The sequence below is a fragment of the Garra rufa genome, unplaced genomic scaffold (genome assembly GCF_049309525.1).
Source record: "Garra rufa unplaced genomic scaffold, GarRuf1.0 hap1_unplaced_121, whole genome shotgun sequence".
In the NCBI taxonomy this organism is placed as follows: domain Eukaryota; kingdom Metazoa; phylum Chordata; class Actinopteri; order Cypriniformes; family Cyprinidae; genus Garra; species Garra rufa.
In genome coordinates this window covers 24,290-43,243 of record NW_027394396.1, presented here as the reverse complement: position 1 = coordinate 43,243, position 18,954 = coordinate 24,290, and the positions used below count along the sequence as shown (strand labels likewise).

Genomic DNA, 18,954 nt, shown 5'->3' with positions numbered 1-18,954 from the left:
ATCCTTCCTTGATTCAAGAATTTTTAGATATTTTGGCTGGAAACAAGACAAAAAATCAAAGTAAGAAAAGCCCAACTCTAGCAATGCTCCTGCTCTAAAGCACACTTGATGGAGAAGAATGCAATTAATGTTCTCAAAGTGATATGCTCTGGACTCGTGTGCATGTATATTAACTGAAAAAGTGTCTTGAAGTGAATCTTTTTCAGTATATCTGGGGAAAATTGCGACTTTGGGTTTACCGGTATATTGAAACCAAATGATGAAACTTAATAAATACCACATGTTCTAATTGTAATGTGTTTTAAAGATTAAATCAAATATTCCTTACACTTGAGGTAACACGGGTTTAACAAACATAAACCAATTCCAGACATACTTATGCATCTGAAAGCCTCTTGTGATTTGTTTCCCGATTATTTTGATCTGATTATTTACCGTTACTTATCCGCTTGCAATCTCAGCAAAAATCAGTTGCAACATAAACACACTCACCCACACTAACAAAGCAAAAACAATGTTCATATCTGGTACACGTTTTGCTCTATTCAGGTCATTACAAAACTAGTTTTATATGTTTACTACAGTTTCTTTTAGAAATGAGCAGGATCAAACCAGAAGATGGCAGCACATCTTCTCTATAAATTGCTGTCATGCACATCCACTTCTAAAATTCAATTACTGTATGTAGCACCTGTTGAAAACAGATTTGAATGGAATAAATGATAAATATTATACTCATTACACTAATGTGGCATGTGTCAACGGTAGAAGTAATGGCCCAACAAATAAAAAAGGATTGTCATTTACAGATTTGTGTTAATTAGATTTTGAGTTAAAACGTATTGCTGTTTATCAATTAGGTATGTTTTAAACATAAACTGCTCTATACATCTTAAGCCTGATAAATTAAAAAATATTGGCAATTTAACATGAATCATTGGTCTAAGCAGCTTTTCTTCAAAAATGAAGACATCTCTGGAAATCCTGGTTCAGTCTGGCCACAAACGCCTTCTTTCCTTAGACAGTCTTTTCCTTGATTTGTTATAACTTTTGGCAGTCTATAGTACTCTAAATGTTCTTCCCAGTCCCACCGATTAGTACAGGCCAAAACGTGACAATAATTTACTATTTTCAGCAGCAATAATCAGCCAAATTTGCGAGTTCTGTTCGGTTCAGTGGCATTGTTTACATTCTGTGCCGCCAATATGGCTGATTGATGAAGCGTTGTGAAAGCACTCTATTCATATGAATTAGTCATTCAAGTCATTTAAGAATCAAATTGCAATATTTTACAGATGTAAGTGTACTTTTGTACAAACTATTTAGTATTTCCATGAATTTTTTGTTTATATTACCTCAGTATTACCTTGCATTTCGTACTTACATTAGCTTAGTTTTGTTTATGTTTTATTAATGAATCTTTTACTTGAATCGATTTCTCTTTTGGCTTTCTGAAGAGACACACCCCTTTTGCTAAACGAGTTTTTAGCTGTATTCGCCTCATCCTCTTTTTAGTATATATATATATATTTTTTTTTTCAGTCAACTGAGTGTCTGAAACCATATAGAAATGATCTAATACACTCAAAATGCATATTTGTACAATCGTTCACTAGAGATATACCATAATGTGCTGTTAAAGTCTAGTCAAATTGATAAAAAGTTTGTATAAATAAAGGCGGGGTTTCTTGAATTTGCCAAAAGCTTTTGAGACTATAGAGTCTTGGGCACAGGGTTGCCAGGTTTTCACAACAAAACCCACCCAATTGCAACTCAAAACTAGCCCAATGCCATTTTGAGGTGGGTCCTCTGGTAAAAAAAAAAAAATTGCGTTCCAGGGGGTAAAATCCATAGTTTTACTAGAAATACCATGGTTAAACTATGGTTAGTGTAGCAAGACCATGGTTAATTTGTGTTTACCATAGTTTAACTATAGTAACCATGTTTTTTTATTCAGTGGTGTAATGTAACAAAGTAACAATACTTCGTAATAGTACTTAAGTATTTTTGGGAGTATCTGTACTTTACTTGAGTTTTTATATTTCAGCCAACTTTAACTCTGATACATTTACTAATTAAAATGTATACTGTGTATAAAATGTATAAGCATATTTGTTACTTACTACAAAATAGTCAGAAGAACACGGACTGCAGGAAAGCAGGTTTGACGAATCAGTGTCTGGCGCTTGCAAGTTAGAGCTCCTAAAACAGCTTTGCTCATACAATAAGTGACTTACATTTTAGACATAATATTGCTTGTTTTTGCTCAATTTTGCCAAAGAAAATAGTTCCAAAGATCACAGCAGTGTTTTGCGTCTCTGAGCAATGGGCAGTGTTTACCTATTGAATGAATCAGCTTTTTGAACAAATCGTTAATAAAAATGATTCAGTGATTCACTCATTAACAGTAACTTGCTGCCTCCCACTGGCGGTTTTAAATGTACATTTCGACTATTTTATTTATGTCTTAAATTAGCTCAAATATTAGTATTCAACTTTTTTGTTAAAAACAAAACATTATGTCTATTTATGGATTTGTAACTGCAGTTTAAATGCATCAATGTCCCTCTGAGATCCATTAAACTGTGTAAATACATCTAAATGCTATTTCAGATGCAGATTCCAGAAATGTTTTCTTATGTTGGAATGAAACTAAGTAACGAAATATACCCAAAAATACAAAATGGAAGAAAGAGTTAAAACTGAACACAATCTTGCTACTCAAGCTGTGTATGAACATTTCATAAATATATATTAATTTGCTTCTTTTCCAGTTTGCAATTACTGACACTTTTACTTTCAAGACTTAAGTATGCTTAAGATTAAAAAATACTTTTTGTACTTAAGTACAATAAATATCACATAGCCTACTTTAACTTCTACCAAAGTAATTTCTGTACTTTTACTTAAGTATACACCACTGGTTTTATTAGTAGTAACTAAAAAAAAATTTTAAATGCGTAGAACAAACATTCTTCTAGTTTTACATTTATATTTTATTCCACAACTTTAGCAGACAAGACCGGAAAAAAAAAAAAAACATCGCAAAACCCATATATTTAGCATATCCAAAGGAAGGGAGGAAACCTTCAAGAAGCAGGAGAAGAAACTGACCCAATTTTTTTTTCTACAAGGGTAGAAATATGACACCAGCCCCTCTTCTGCCAACTCCGATCCTGGGCTCTTTTCTCAAACGACTCAGTCTTTGCTTTGCACATTAACATCAAATATCAAGCGCTTTAACAAAAAGCAAAAAAAAAAAAAAAAAAAACACATCTGGCCTTTGAACACGTGGATTTCGCGCAAAACAACAAACCGGCTAGAGTTTGACAAAAACTCTTTTTCCTGGACATCGGCTTTCCGTGCGGTACACATTGGGAATAGCGTGTTTTCTTCACATCTTCATATTCAGTTTGGAGTTACATCTTTCTGACTAATTAGAATAAGGACTGCGTCAACATCCGCAAAACTGCACTTCTTCTTCTTCTTTGTGTGCATCCTTCCCTCAGGATCTCAGCAAAGGCTCTCTCTTTGTTTGTTTTTTTCAAGGGATAATGTGAATGGTCGCCCGCTTTGTTGAGGATTGGTGTTTTTGCAATAACAAAAGATGCCAAGCTCAGTAGTTAAAATGTGTCTTGGCGTACTTTTCTTTGGACTTTTGTTGTTCACGCTTCCATCTGCTAGAGCCCAAGAAGATGTGGAAGAGGAGAGATCATGTCAGGGCGCCTTTGACTTGTATTTCGTCCTTGACAAGTAAGTAACTGTTATAACTCAATGGTTTTGCGCACTGCTTTGTGAACAAAGAATCCACTCTTTCTCTGTATTTCTCTCTCTCTCTGTGTTTCTCCTTTTCATTTCTATCTCTACACTTAAAGGAAAGCCAATCTGTGTTTTATCTTGAGACTTGAATCTCTTTGGTGGAACAGCTGGAATCCAACATAAACCCGTCAATCTCAAATAAGGGCAACTCGATCTGTATGAAGTGCAAATGTTAAGGATGCTTTTGCGGTCTGTCGGCCTGATGTTTTCCACACTGAGAGATTCTGCCTGGATAAAGTAGGCCAGTACATTTCCATTCACATCCTCCAGTCTTTTCCTTAAATTTTTGACATTCCCCAACACCAAAATAGATATTCACCAGATGTCCATTGTTTGGTATCACTTGGCTGGGTTCAATTAGAGTTCAAGGAAGGGTTAGAGACAATACTGCGCCCTATATACCAGACAATGACAGTTTACAGAAGTAATTTGGTTTATTTTTTATGGTGCCAACTTGTTGTTTAGTGCTCAGTGTGAGTGTAATGACGATCAGAGGGGAGGTTACATGAGAAGTTTGCTGAATAAGCACTTCAGACGGTCACAACTTCATTCCTCTGTGGTTCTCTTTTCCTGCCCCTTATCCTTTTCCATTGTTAAACAGACCCAGAAAAGCAACATCCTTTCCCACGATTTTGACTGGGAAGATTCTTTACAGGATGTTTAGTCTAATTGCACATTTATTTATTAGTATAAAACACCTTTTTGCATACACTGTAAAGAATTAGGTCAATAAGTAATTCCAACTTTTTTGATAAGTTTTAAGTCACTCGTGCAACCAAGTTGATTATACATACACTCTTAAAAATAAAGATGCTTCACAATGCCATAGAAGACCTTTTGTTTTAGTTTAAATGGTTCCATGAAGAACCTTCAAAATCTAAAGAAGATTTTTTTGTGGCAAAAGAAGATTCTCCAGATTATAAAAAGGTAAGAAAGAGATGGTTCTTTGTGGAAACAAAAATGGTTCTTCTATGGCATCACTGTAAAGACCCTTTATTTTTTAGATTGTACACTCTTAAAAATAAAGGTGCTTCACGATGCCATAGAAGACCTTTTTAGTTTAAATGGTTCCATAAAGAACCTTTAACATCTAAAGAACCTTTCTGTTCCACAAAGCGGTTCTTCAGATTATAAAAAGGTAAGAAAGAGATGGTTCTTTGTGGAACCAAAAATGGTTCTTCTATGGAATTGCTGTAAAGAACCTTTTAAAGCACCTTTATTTTCAAGAGTGTAAAACTGTATTCAGGTTGAAATTGGTGAAAATTGACAACCTACTTTTCTTCACTGCCATATATGTGGTTAGTCTTGTGAGGTTGTCTGATGGGTTGTCTGAAACAACACTGATCTCATGATCTCGTTTTTATTTGTTTAGTTGACTTATGAACACAAAGCTGACAGCTTTTTGATGAAAGGGCAGTCTTATTGTTTGACCATGTGTCAGAAAGTTCAGCTGGCGTAAAGCAAAGGGATAAAATTAGCAGCGAAACCCATTAGAATCCAGCAAATGCATCATAAATCTGTGCTGTATGTTAAGCGATTTCCATGTGTCATGCAACATGCTCTGGAACTGATCAGCTGAGTAAAACTGTACGACTCATGCGAGGTCCTTTTCCACCCAGTTTTTCTCATGATGTGATGGCAGAAGACATAGCCAACCCCGAGCGCCCCCCTTTTTCTCTTTACAGACTTCGGAAAAACTGACATTTAGTAAAATCGCATGCACATGAACATCTGCGGCCCTTTTCAGAACATCACAAGCCTTCGACTTCAGCAATTTAAGTCATTTCCTGAGCACGCATTATTCTGTATTTTTAATGCTGTTGCGTGCATTGTTTTCTTTATCTGCTTTATCACCAAATGAGCAAGTACCCAAGCAACACAAACAACAGCTGTATTGCACATGAGTGTTTGGCTTCAGGTGCTGCATTATTGGATTCGGAGAAGGGGCTTTCCTGGATTTGTTTTCGAGGAATTGCCATGTTTGTCTCAAAAAATGTCTAAAAGCAAGTAAGGTTCGGAGATCAACACTTCTTGACTGGCAAGATGGCTGCCAGCGGAAACCCAAACAGTGAAAGTGAGTTGTTCAAAACCTTTCTTTTTAGTAAACTCTGTGTACACAAACAATGTTCTCAATGCTGGAGTTCATGTGTAGAGACCCAGGCGATACTTCGAGCAAAGATTCATGGTGTGTCGAGCCTTCTTAGTGTTGTAAAAATATCGATTTTGATGCGCTCAAAGTTATGCCCCTAGTTCTCCCATTCACCGGCCATTGACCACAAAACGAAATCACGGTCAATCTAAACAAAGGCTCGTTTGTCGTAATTATGCTTTTAGATATAAGTTTGTCTCCTTTACAGTAAAAAAAAAACAGCCCAGGTTGCATTTTGGCAATAGAAATTAAAATAAAGTGAGTTTGCCAGTGAAGTAAGATTATTTTGTTTACCCCATTAGCAGATTATTCTGCTTGCTTCAAGAACACTTAATTTTGACTTATTTTTAGACAATAATTTTTACTTCCTTCTTGAATCTAGAATTTTTGGATATTTTGGCTGGAAACAAGACAAAAAATCCAAGTAAGAAAAGCTTTTTCTGAAGTGCTCATTGTGGAAAGTCCCAGCATTATCAGTGGAATATTGTGCATATAAATAGAAAACGTAAGACTAAGAAAGGGCTTGATTTCTAGAAATGATTACATAAAATTGACCTCAAGATTGTCCTTCGAGCCTGGCATCACTGCTTCCACTTCTGCTTTCATGTGGCCTGAAGGCTTTCTGGGAAGTGGCGGCCTTGGGTAGTGATTCAGAACCAGTCTTTCAGCCCGTGGCCTGCTGTTTAACAAGTGGAATAAAACAAAGAAACTGTCCGTGGGAATGCTTAGCACGCAATTCGCACTGCAGCCTTCAAGCCAGACATCTTCAGAGAAATGCTTTTCTTACTTACATGTTTTGCCTTGTTTCCAGAAATTCCAAAATTCCAAAATTCTTAAATCAAAAAGGATTTTTGTCTTCAAAAAGAAGTAAAAATTATTGATGTTTTCAGAAAAAACAAGTCAAAATTAAATGAGTTTTTGCTTAGAACAAGCAAAATAATCTGCCAATGGGGTAAGAAAAATAATCTTGTTTTATGTTTGAAATTTAAAAAAAAAATTGTTTAACCCATTGGCAGATTATTTTGCTTGAATCTTAAAACAGTTTTCTGAAGAACGTTTTTGTTAATGTAATGCATTTTTGAAACTCAAACAGTTTGATTGAAGACTTTGTGAAACTCTATGGGGGCGAATCAATAATGATGTCATTTTAGTTTTTGGGCAACAGATTTCAAGCTGTGGCTCTGCGTCCCTCGAACAACCTGATTCTTGGGATTGGAAAATTATTTATTCCAGTCCGTCATCAATGTCTGGACGCATACCCGTGGTCTAATTTACTTCATCTTCATGATTGTTTTGAAACATCACTTAATCATAGTTTTAGTCCCACTAACCGTTGTTTAGCTTAAGATAACCCAGGCATTGAGTCATCTGTTTCAAAACAGCCAGAATAACAGCTGTAGTGTGCCAATGATTCATAAATGTCAAGCCCATCGCTAAGAGCCATGTCGAGTTTCTACCCTAATACACCCAAATTCAGCTTTACCTAGAGGTAAAACTCCTGGAACAGTTTTGGGAGACATGCATTCCTAGTTAAATGTTATCACACACCGCAAATCTACTTTCTGGATGCAGACTGCTGTGAATTTTACACAGGGTGTAAAAAGTACTTGGGTTATGCAGAAGGCATGTGTTCTCAAACCAGCAAACCAGAAAGCTGAAAGACTAAAATGGAGAACTTCGGAAGCGTAAGCTCACATTCCCAGCAAAGCTAAAATAGGTTAGTGGTTTCATAGCCCAGTCAGTTGAACCGGAGTGCAGTCATTCATCATCATAGAATGGGATGCATCAATCAAATTGGTCAATTGTAATTATTTCTATGGATTTTTTTTTTAAAAGCTAAAAGCTTTTGCTTTTATATACCACTCCATCAATCAGCACCATCTGTTTGCTAACTATAATTGGCCGGTGAATTAGTCCCGCCCCCATTCTTTCAACAACACGCTTTCTTTTGAAAACTCTGCCTTTCAAAATCATGTCATTGCATCAAATTGATGCAAAAGATAGTATTTTGTCATTATTTTGTCTAACAGTAAGCCTGACATTATATTGCATCTTGCACATTTCGCAATGCTTTAAAAGTTAAATGACTAGTAAGTGACACCAAAAGCAGATGAATGTGAATCTAGCAACATTTTATCAAGTTGGCTGTTGTTTGTATCGCAGAAGTTCAGAAAATAAATGTGTGGTGAATGGCGCTAAAGGGTTAATGCTCTATCGCACGCTAAAAACCGGACCATCAACACTAAACCCAACTCTTAAGCTAACCGATAACGTTAACAAAAGCAAACATGAGATAAAAATGCATTTGCTGAAGCATCAGTGTCATTTTATTATGCATATACTGTATAAGTCTTTGAGCTCTTTTTTTCTCATACAAGTGCGATGTGCACAACTTTAATGTTGTACCGGGTGCGCTACAGAGCAAGTTTACCTCATCAGAAAAGCCGAACATATGGAGCTGGTAATGAGATGCAAACATCAAAATGTATTTGTTTACAAATCATGAACTACAGAAAATGCATCTTGAGTTCTTAAATAGTTAGTTTACCCAAAAATGAAAATTAGCCCATTATTTACTCACCCTCAAGGCATCCTAGATGTATGTGACTTTTTTTTTGACGAATCCAATCGGAGTTGCATTAAAAATTATCTTGGCTCTTTCAAGTTTTCTAAAAGACAGTCTAAAAGAAGTCCAATAAAGTGTGTCTATACATAATAAAAAGTGTTTCACACAGCTCCGGGTGGTAAATAAAGGCCTCCTGTAGTGAATTTATGTGTTTTTGTAAGAAACATATACATATTTAAAACTTAATAATCACTTTTCTCTAGCTGGCACGAACATGGAAGCGCAAAGGAGAGAGCAAAACAAAAGACTGGTCACAAATTAGAAGTTCAAAAGGAGAATTTGTAAAGAAAAATGTCAGAGGATTTCGATATAAGCCAGGATTATATTTCTTTGATTTCGGTAAACAAACGTTGGTTTTTGCAAGACCGGAACTAACGCCTTACACGTATGACAGTTAGTGCAAGCTAAAAAGTGATTATTTTGTTTTAAATATTGATATTTTTTTTACAAAAACGCATCGATTTGCTACTGGAGGCCTTTGTTCACCCCCTGGAGCCATGTGGAGCACTTTTCATCATGGATGGATGCACTTTATTGGACATGATTTGGACTGATGAACAGAAACTCTGAAAACAAGTTTGGAAGAGCAAGAATAATTCTTAATGTAACTCCAATTGGATTTGTCTGAAGGAAGAAAGCCATATACACCTAGAATGCCTTGAGGGTGAGTAAATCATGGGCTAATTTTCATTTTTGGGTGAACTAACCTTTTAAGCATAGTATTGTATTCCGCAAGGAACTGTGCAAAAATAAGTCTTTATTAATCGATAATCTGCCCCTGTAATTATAATTTGCGTGAAAAGAAACAAAGTTGTTTGTGTCTTACTGCCACTAGTGTTCATTTCAGATGGAAACTGCAGTGAATTGTATGTCAAGGTAAGGTTTTGGAGCAAAAAAGTCATGTTTTTCCAATGAGCCAATGTAGACCAAATGTCAGGCGACCTAAAAAAGCAGCAAAATGACTCACAGGAAGCAAGTGCTAATTCGATAAAGATCTAAATTGTGACTTTTTTGTTGTTTACACAGTCTAGGAGTGTCACAAAGAGCTCACCACACCTATTTCATGTGTACTATTTCTTTTAAGGCTGTTTATAATCAGCAAGGAGATCATCCAGACTTCTGTTAAACTGCTCTAGACCTAGAAGATGTTTGAGGACCCAGAGGAGCTGTTAAAACAGCAGTGTCAGGGAAATGTCACTAACATAATATTCTTACCATGTCTCAGGCATTACAATGTAGGAAGAAGAGGAGCTAATGCTGACTTTACATAAACCTAGTCCTCTCTGTACTTTAAACATTATTATTAGTGTTTCACAAACCCCTTTAATCTGAAACACCGACAGGTAACTGCACTCGACAGCAAGGAGGAGCTTTTTATGAGCTGTGTTTTGGTTTGGTTTCTGGCAGAAAGGCAGATATGAATAGTTAGGCTAGGATTTGATCTTGAGGGAAAGGATTAAATAATATTATATTGCATCTTGTACATTTCGCAATGCTTTTGAAGTTAAATGACTAGTAAGTGACATCAAAAGCAGATGAATGTGAATCTAGCAACATTTTATCAAGTTGGCTGTTGTATGTTTCGCAGAAGTTCAGAAAATAAATGTGTGGTGAATGGCACTAAAGGGTTAATGCTCTATCGCACGCTAAAAACCCAACTCTAAAGCTAACCGATAATGTTAACAAAAGCAAACTTGAAATAAAAATGCATTTGCTGAAGCATCAGTGTCATTTTATTATGCATATATAAGTCTTTGAGCTCTTTTTTTCTCATACAAGTGCGATGTGCACAACTTTAATGTTGTACCGGGTGCGCTACAGAGCAAGTTTATCTACTAGACTTTGAGCTCTTTTTTTATATTTCACAGGACTTATACAAAACTGCAATGTTGTACCGGGTGCGCTACTGAGCAAGTTTACCTCATCAGAAAAGCCAAAAATATGGACTTGCTTATGAGATGCAAACATCAAAATGTATTTGTTTACAAATCATGAACTACAGAAAGTGTTCTGAGGTCTTAAATGGTTAGCTCGCCCAAAAAATTAAAATTAGCCCATTATTTACTCACCCTCAAGGCATCCTTGGTGTATATGACTGGTGTATATGACTATGTAGGATTCGATGTTGAGGGAAAGGCATCTTGTACATTTCGCAACGCTTTTGAAGTTAAATGACTAGTAAGTGACATCAAAAGCAGATGAATGTGAATCTAGCAACATTTTATCAAGTTGGCTGTTGTTTGTATCGCAGAAGTTCAGAAAATAAATGTGTGGTGAATGGCGCTAAAGGGTTAATGCTCTATCGCACACTAAAGACCGTACCACCAACACTAAACCCAACTCAAAGCAAACATGAGATAAAAATGCATTTGCTGAAACATCAGTGTCATTTTATTATTCATCTATTAGTCTTTAAGCTCCTTTTTTACATTTCACAGGACTGCACAAACTATAGAAAAAATGTTTTGAGGTCTTAAATGGTTAGTTCACCCAAAAATGAAAATTCGCCCATTATTTACTCACCCCCAAGGCATCCTAGGCGTATGTGACTGTGTAGGATTTGATCTTGAGGGGAAGGAATAATGATATTATATTGCATCTTGTACATTTCACAACGCTTTCAAAGTTAAATGACTAGTGAGTGACATCAAAACCAGATGAATGTGAATCTAGCAACATTTTATTAAGGTGCTTGTTGTATGTATCGCAGATGTTTACATTTGCAATGTTGTACCGGGTGCGCTTATGAGCAAGTTTACCTCATCAGAAAAGCTGCACTAAAAATTGTACCACTAAACCCAACTCTAAAGAATGCATTAAATAAAAATGCATTTGCTGAAGCATCAGTGACATTTTATTATGCATCTATCAGTCTTTGAGCTCATTTGCAATGTTGTACCAGGTGCGCTTATGAGCAAGTTTACCTCATCAGAACAAACATATGGACCTGCTTATGAGTTGCAAACATCAAAATGTATTTGTATACAAATCATGAACTACAGAAAAAGTATTTTGAGGTATTAATTGGTTAGCTCACTTACAAATGAAAATTAGACCATTATTTACTCACCCTCAAGGCATCCTAGATGTATGTGATTGTGTAGGATTTGATCTTGAGGGGAAGGAATAATGATATTATATTGCATCTTGTACATTTCACAACGCTTTCAAAGTTAAATGACTAGTGAGTGACATCAAAACCAGATGAATGTGAATCTAGCAACATTTTATTAAGGTGCTTGTTGTATGTATCGCATATGTTTACATTTGCATTGTTGTACCGGGTGCGCTTACGAGCAAGTTTACCTCATCAGAAAAGCTGCACTAAAAATCGTACCACTAAACCCAACTCTAAAGAATGCATTAAATAAAAATGCATTTGCTGAAGCATCAGTGTCATTTTATTATGCATCTATTAGTCTTTGAGCTCTTTTTTTAAATTTGCATTGTTGTACCGGGTGCGCTTACGAGCAAGTTTACCTCATCAGAAAAGCTGCACTAAAAATCGTACCACTAAACCCAACTCTAAAGAATGCATTAAATAAAAATGCATTTGCTGAAGCATCAGTGTCATTTTATTATGCATCTATCAGTCTTTGAGCTCATTTGCAATGTTGTACCAGGTGCGCTTATGAGCAAATTTACCTCATCAGAAAAGCTGCACTAAAAATCGTACCACTAAACCCAACTCTAAAGAATGCATTAAATAAAAATGCATTTGCTGAAGCATCAGTGTCATTTTATTATGCATCTATCAGTCTTTGAGCTCATTTGCAATGTTGTACCAGGTGCGCTTATGAGCAAGTTTACCTCATCAGAACAAACATATGGACCTGCTTATGAGTTGCAAACATCAAAATGTATTTGTATACAAATCATGAACTACAGAAAAAGTATTTTGAGGTCTTAAATGGTTAGCTCACTTACAAATGAAAATTAGCCCATTATTTACTCACCCTCAAGGCATCCTAGATGTATATGACTGGTGTTTATGACTATGTAAGATTTGATCTTGAGTGAAAGGATTGGAAGACTGATCTCAGAGCAGATGAGACCTGTAAGAGCGACACACTTTTCTAATTAACCCTCTTCCAAATATTACTCCAGTGAGTCTTCCTGTCTTGGCTCTTGTTGCATCAAACCGCAATGACTTTCACATGTCTTAACATATGTGCAATTATCTACGTATACAAAGGCGTCGAAAACATGCGTTTTGAGGGTCATTTTTAAAAATGACATCAGTTTGCAGATGCCTCCTAATTCCTTTCTCTGCAAATTAGGATCATCTTCAGAGTTGAAATCGCACCGTAGGACATTCTAGGCTTTATATGGTTTAGTATAACCCATTAAAATTAGATCAAAGAAGGGCACCGCAACATATTTCATCTAGGATCTCACTTGAGAATAGACCACTTCCTTTCCTAACGCTGTTTGCACAGGTGAGAAAACTGCAAGCTAGGCACCAATCCCATGATTGCCGTTACCTCAAGAAAGTCCCGTTTCCAACACAAACAGCGTCCATTGTGATGTTCGAAAATCTGAAGTTGAAAACTGTGGCAAGCCCTGAGCGTGACCTGCGTATTCTCGCCAGCGTTCAGCTCTCTGTTACTTATGGTCTGTTTTGCAGTTTCAGAGCGTGCTGGCCCGTCTTTTGTTGACTGTGTTATAAAAACATCTTCCTCCCACGCCGTTCCAGAATGAGGTTTCGGAAGCATTCATCACTCTCCTTCGGGATGAAACAAAGTCATTAGCTTAGCATTTTTTCTGGAGGAACACAAACAGTTTTTTAAAGATGAATCATTTTATCAACAGTAAAATCAGTCCATTTGAGTTGTTTTTTCTTGAGAGTTGGGTCGTACTACAAAATTGTTTAATAAGTATCTTCTGCTACAGCAAAAACAGTACAATTTTGAAATATTTTTACTGTTTAAAATAACTGCTTTCTGTTTGAATATATTTTAAAATGTAATTTATTCCTGTGATTTTAAAACTGAATTTTTAGCATCATTACTCCAGTCTTCAGTTTCACATGATTCTTCAGAAATCATAAAAACATTTATTATTATTATGTTGAAAACAGCCAAGTAGAATTTTTTCAGGTTTCTTTGATGAATAGAAAGTTCAGAAGAACAGCATTTATCTGAAATAGAAATACTTTGAAACATGAATGTCTTTATCAACACCTTTGGTCAATTTAAAGCATCCTTGCGAAATAAAAGTATTAATTTCCATGATTTCTTTCCCCCAAAAAGTTTTGAAGTAGTGTATAGTGTTACAAAATAATTTTATTTTAGATAAATACTGGTCTTTGGGTCCATCTATTCATCAAAGAATTCTGAAAAATGCACTCAACTGTTTTAAATAATGATATTAATAAAATATAAATGTTTCTTGAGCAGCAAATCAGCATATTAGATTAATTTCTGAAGGATTATGTGACACTGAAGACTGGAGTAATGGTGCTGAAATTTCAGCTTTGATCACAGAAATAAATTACATTTTAAAATATATTAAAATAGAATAGATTTATTTTAAATAGTAAAAATATTTCAGAATTTTACTGTTTTTGCTGTACTTTGGATCAAATAAATGCAGGCTTGGTGAGCAAAAAAAAATGGTTGGTTCTTTAAAATCTTATGATCTTTAAAACCTTTTGATGTTTTTTTTTTTAAAAACGTATCATCAAAAATCTAGTAAATTTAATTTGATGTTTTTTCCCCTTTGTCTTCATGAAAATGTCCTTTTGGTTTGTCCCAATTGTTAACACTTCTGCAATAGCAAACATGCACATTTGATCTTCAAAATAGATGCAAAAAAATATGTATTTTTAGATTTTAGCCGATATTGTAAAACTCTTTACATTGTGTTTCCAGAATATACACCACCTTTATTACCATTATATTTCTTTATATAGTTCATATGCACCCATTTTTATCATTTCATCTTATATTTTCTAATGTTTTTCAGTTGAGGATGATTGTAGCATCAACCCTGTTACCATAACTTTGTATAGTAAACATTTACCATTTTAAAAATGTAAAATTTTGTTACCATCAACTCTGTTACTGCTCTGAAGGCTAACTATATTAAAGAGTATTTATTTATCATGCAATGACACAATGCATAATCGCTTCATCCAAAATCTTACAGAAGTGTACTTTAAAATCACCTTGTCACACTGCCAAAGGCACCGCTTTCATAAAACAAGCCGGTTACTGTTATGTCTGGCTCTCAGACTGAACGTGTTACATCAGCCAGGCAATGAGATTTACAAAGTGCAGAGCCTATTTCTGCAGCATGTTTCATCAATTAAGTCAAACTGACTCAAGCACAGATCAGTAGACTCAATTAGCTCATTTCCCATTTGTCATCCAGCACTAATGAATTACCACAGGTTACCTCTTGGGGACTGAGACGGGAAATGAGTAGCTGTCATAAAGCGTTAACAGCTGCGCCTCAGGGGAGAAACAAGAGGGTGCAAAATTAGATGGCTTTGCTAAGAAACTGCATTATTGCAGTTGTATTGATCTAATGCATTGAAAGCATGAACATCCCATTTACTGATTGTTTCACGTCTTTCTTCTCAGGTCAGGAAGTGTCAAACACCACTGGCACGAAATCTACACTTTCGTTGAACATTTGGCTGAGAAATTCACAAGGTACCAAACCATGTTTTGAGAAAAACACACAAATGCATTGACTCACACTGTAGGACTTAATGGAATGCAGTGTTTTTGTTGACAATATCCAATTGCGTAAGATTTCCCAAGTAGGTCATGAATGATTTTAAGAATCTCTTTAATAAATTTCATTTAATCGTAACCATTTCTGGTCTGTTTCTCATTGTCTTACAGCCCAATGCTGCGAATGTCGTTCATCGTGTTCTCAACCAGAGGAACCACAATCATGAGACTCACAGAAAACAGGTGCGGGAAAACATCTTCAAGTACTGCAAGTATTTGATTATTAACTGTTGTTTATTTCAATCTTTTCACATTTGTTTTTGTTGTTCAAAGGGAGACCATAAGAAAAGGCCTTAATGCTCTAAGACGAGAGATCCCAGGTGGAGATACGTTTATGCATCTTGGTCTAGAAAAGGTAAAATGCTCAAATTAAAGTTTTTTCTTATTCTAATGTACTTGTTTGAATGTATTTTTAACAGTATTGTCCGATTTTTATTCACAGGCAAATGAGCAAATACACCAGGAAAACTTTGGTAGGTTCAAAGCAGCTCTAAAAAGACAAATAGTGTCATTATTCGATTTAAAGTGACAGTTCACACAAAAATGAAAATTACGAACAGTTGGAAGTCAATGCAAGTCAATGGCTACCGTCAATAGTCTCTTTTGTGCTCATCAGAAGAAAGAAACTCATACAGGTTTGGAACTATTTGAGGGTGACTAAATGATGACAGGATTTTCATTTGTGGGTGAACTGTCCCTTTAAGTCAGATCTGTGTAAAATGTGTAAAAAAAAATAGACAGTAGTCTCATTATTCACCTTAAGTCAGTTTATTGTTTTAAAATGGTTTAAGTCAGTTTAATGTTTTTAAATAGACAGTAGTCTCATTATTCAGCTTAAGTCAGGTTAATGTTTTTCAACTTAAGTCAGTTTAATGTTGTTCCACTTAAGTCAGTTTAATGTTTTAAAATGTTTTAAGTCAGTTTAATGTTTTTTAAATAGACAGTAGTCTTATTATTCAGCTTCAATATCTGTAAAATGTGTAAAAAAAAATAGTAGTCTCATTATGCATCTTAAGCCAGTTTAATGTTTTTCAGCTTAAGTCAGTTTAATGTTTTAAAATGTTTTAAGTCAGTTTAATGTTTTTAAATGTTTTAAGTCAGTTTAATGTTTTTCAGCTTAAGTCAGTTTAATGTTTTAAAATGTTTTAAGTCAGTTTAATGTTTTAAAATAGACAGTAGTCAATATTCAGCGTAAGTCAGTTTAATGTTTTTCAGCTTAAGTCAGTTTAATGTTTTAGTGGTTTTAAGTCAGTTTCAATTCAATTCAATTTCACTTTATTGTTGGAATTTCTTCCAAAAATTTTCTTGCATCCTATTTGCGTTTACTGTCTAACATTAATTCACAACAATACACATTACACAATACAAATACATTCAAAGACATACATGTCAATACCAATCCATCTACTGTTCAAATACTTAAGTATCCTCCCTTCCTCCGAGTATTACTGCCTACTTTGACCCCCAGTTCTGGTTAATTAATTTTACTGACTGATGAACAAAAGATTTCCGTAATCTATTCGTTCTGGCATATGGTACTCTCAGTCTTCTATTTGATGGCAACGGTTGATATTCCTTATATAGAAAATGGGAACAATCAGACATAATTTTATGTGTCAAGGACAGCATTTTTTTCTTATACAACTCATGAAAACTTGGCTCAAGGCTTTGACCCACGGTCTTAGAACAGTTTGATATCAGCCTTGCCAGTCGAGCTTTAAGTTGAACAGAAAGACAACTATGCCATGCACATATTCCATATTGTACAACACTCTGTATTACAGACTGAAAAAACATGAACAGAATCTGTTTATTTGCTCCAAAAGATCTTAGTCTCCTGAGGAAGTAAATACGCTGTTGTACTTTACAGCAGACATACTCTATATGCACACTCCATGATAAAGCAGCGTCCACATAGACACCCAAGTATTTATATGCAGACACTATTTCAATCGGTGTATTATGTATAGTTACTTGTATTTGTTGCCCTTCCTCTGAAGGTCCAAAGATGATTTCCTTTGTCTTCTTTTCATTTATAACAAGTGAATTCCTCTCACACCATTCCACTAATCTATCTGTACTCGACTGATGCATGCCAAAATCATCGTCAATACCCAATAAAGACAATAGGACAGTATCATCCGAAAACTTCAATATGTATGTATTTGCATCAGATTTACAGTCATCTGTGTACAAAGTAAAGAGAAAAGGTGAACTCACGCACCCCTGAGGCGCTCCTGAATATGTAACTATAGAATTGGAATATGTCTGATTAACTTTGACTATCTGTGTCCTACCAGTCAAAAAAGAATAATACCAATGAATCAAATAAGGATTTACTTTCATTTGAATCAAGTTTAATGTTTTAAAATAGACAGCAGTCTCATTATTCAGCTAAGTCAGTTTAATGTTTTTCAACTTAAGTCAGTTTAATGTTTTCAGCTTAAGTCAGTTTAATATTTTTCATCTTAAGTCAGTTTAATGTTTTTAAATAGACAGTAGTCTTATTATTCAGCTTAAGTCAGTTTAATGTTTTTCAACTTAAGTCAGTTTAATGTTTTCAGCTTAAGTCAGTTTAATATTTTTCATCTTAAGTCAGTTTAATGTTTTTAAATAGACAGTAGTCTTATTATTCAGCTTAAGTCAGTTCAATATCTGTAAAATGTGTAAAGAAAATAGACAGTAGTCTCAATATTCAGCTTAAGTCAGTTTAATGTTTTTAAGCTGAAGTCAGTTTAATGTTAAAAAATGTTTTAAGTTAGTTTAATGTTTTAAAATAGACAGTAGTCTCATTATTCAGCTAAGTCAGTTTAATGTTTTTCAACTTAAGTCAGTTTAATGTTTTCAGCTTAAGTCAGTTTAATATTTTTCATCTTAAGTCAGTTTAATGTTTTTAAATAGACAGTAGTCTTATTATTCAGCTTAAGTCAGTTTAATGTTTTTCAACTTAAGTCAGTTTAATGTTTTCAGCTTAAGTCAGTTTAATATTTTTCATCTTAAGTCAGTTTAATGTTTTTAAATAGACAGTAGTCTTATTATTCAGCTTAAGTCAGTTCAATATCTGTAAAATGTGTAAAGAAAATAGACAGTAGTCTCAATATTCAGCTTAAGTCAGTTTAATGTTTTTCAGCTTAAGTCAGTTTAATGTTTAAAAATGTTTTAAGTTAGTTTAATGTTTTAAAATAGACAGTAGTCTCATTATTCAGCTAAGTCAGTTTAATGTTTTTCAACTTAAGTCAGTTTAATGTTTTTACCCAATCTTCACTTCACTTTGTAGGAACTGCGAGTGTCATAATCGCATTGACGGATGGTGAGCTTCAAGAACATCAGCTGATAGCGGCTCAACAGGAGGTATCAGGATTGATATTCAGTTTTCAGTCTGCAAACACTTAAAAATCTAAAAACATTCAGTTTATTTCAATTACAATTGCATGACGTCTCATCAGGCAGCACGGGCTCGGACATTGGGTGCAATCGTGTATTGTGTCGGTGTTAAGGACTTCAATGAAACACAGGTAATGATGACATTTTTAAAGGCCTGTTTGTCTTGAATTCACATTAAAGCATGCATAAGTACTTACAAACAATGATGGAGACTCGAGTATGCACTTAGCAGA

General features: G+C 34.9%; 1 protein-coding gene across 1 annotated transcript in view; it reads left to right on the top strand.

Moving 5' to 3' along the window:
• Positions 1–3,124: 3,124 nt before the first annotated feature.
• The window catches only part of LOC141316620 (anthrax toxin receptor 1-like), a gene marked incomplete at its 3' end in the record, with an annotated part of 36,272 nt that continues 20,442 nt past the window's right edge, over positions 3,125–18,954 (top strand). Inside the window, exons 1-7 of the mRNA XM_073832808.1 lie at positions 3,125–3,753; positions 15,182–15,253; positions 15,449–15,520; positions 15,611–15,692; positions 15,780–15,810; positions 18,615–18,688; positions 18,784–18,852. Coding sequence (XP_073688909.1) covers positions 3,608–3,753; positions 15,182–15,253; positions 15,449–15,520; positions 15,611–15,692; positions 15,780–15,810; positions 18,615–18,688; positions 18,784–18,852 — 546 coding nt within the window. The remainder of the gene's footprint in view (positions 3,754–15,181; positions 15,254–15,448; positions 15,521–15,610; positions 15,693–15,779; positions 15,811–18,614; positions 18,689–18,783; positions 18,853–18,954) is intronic.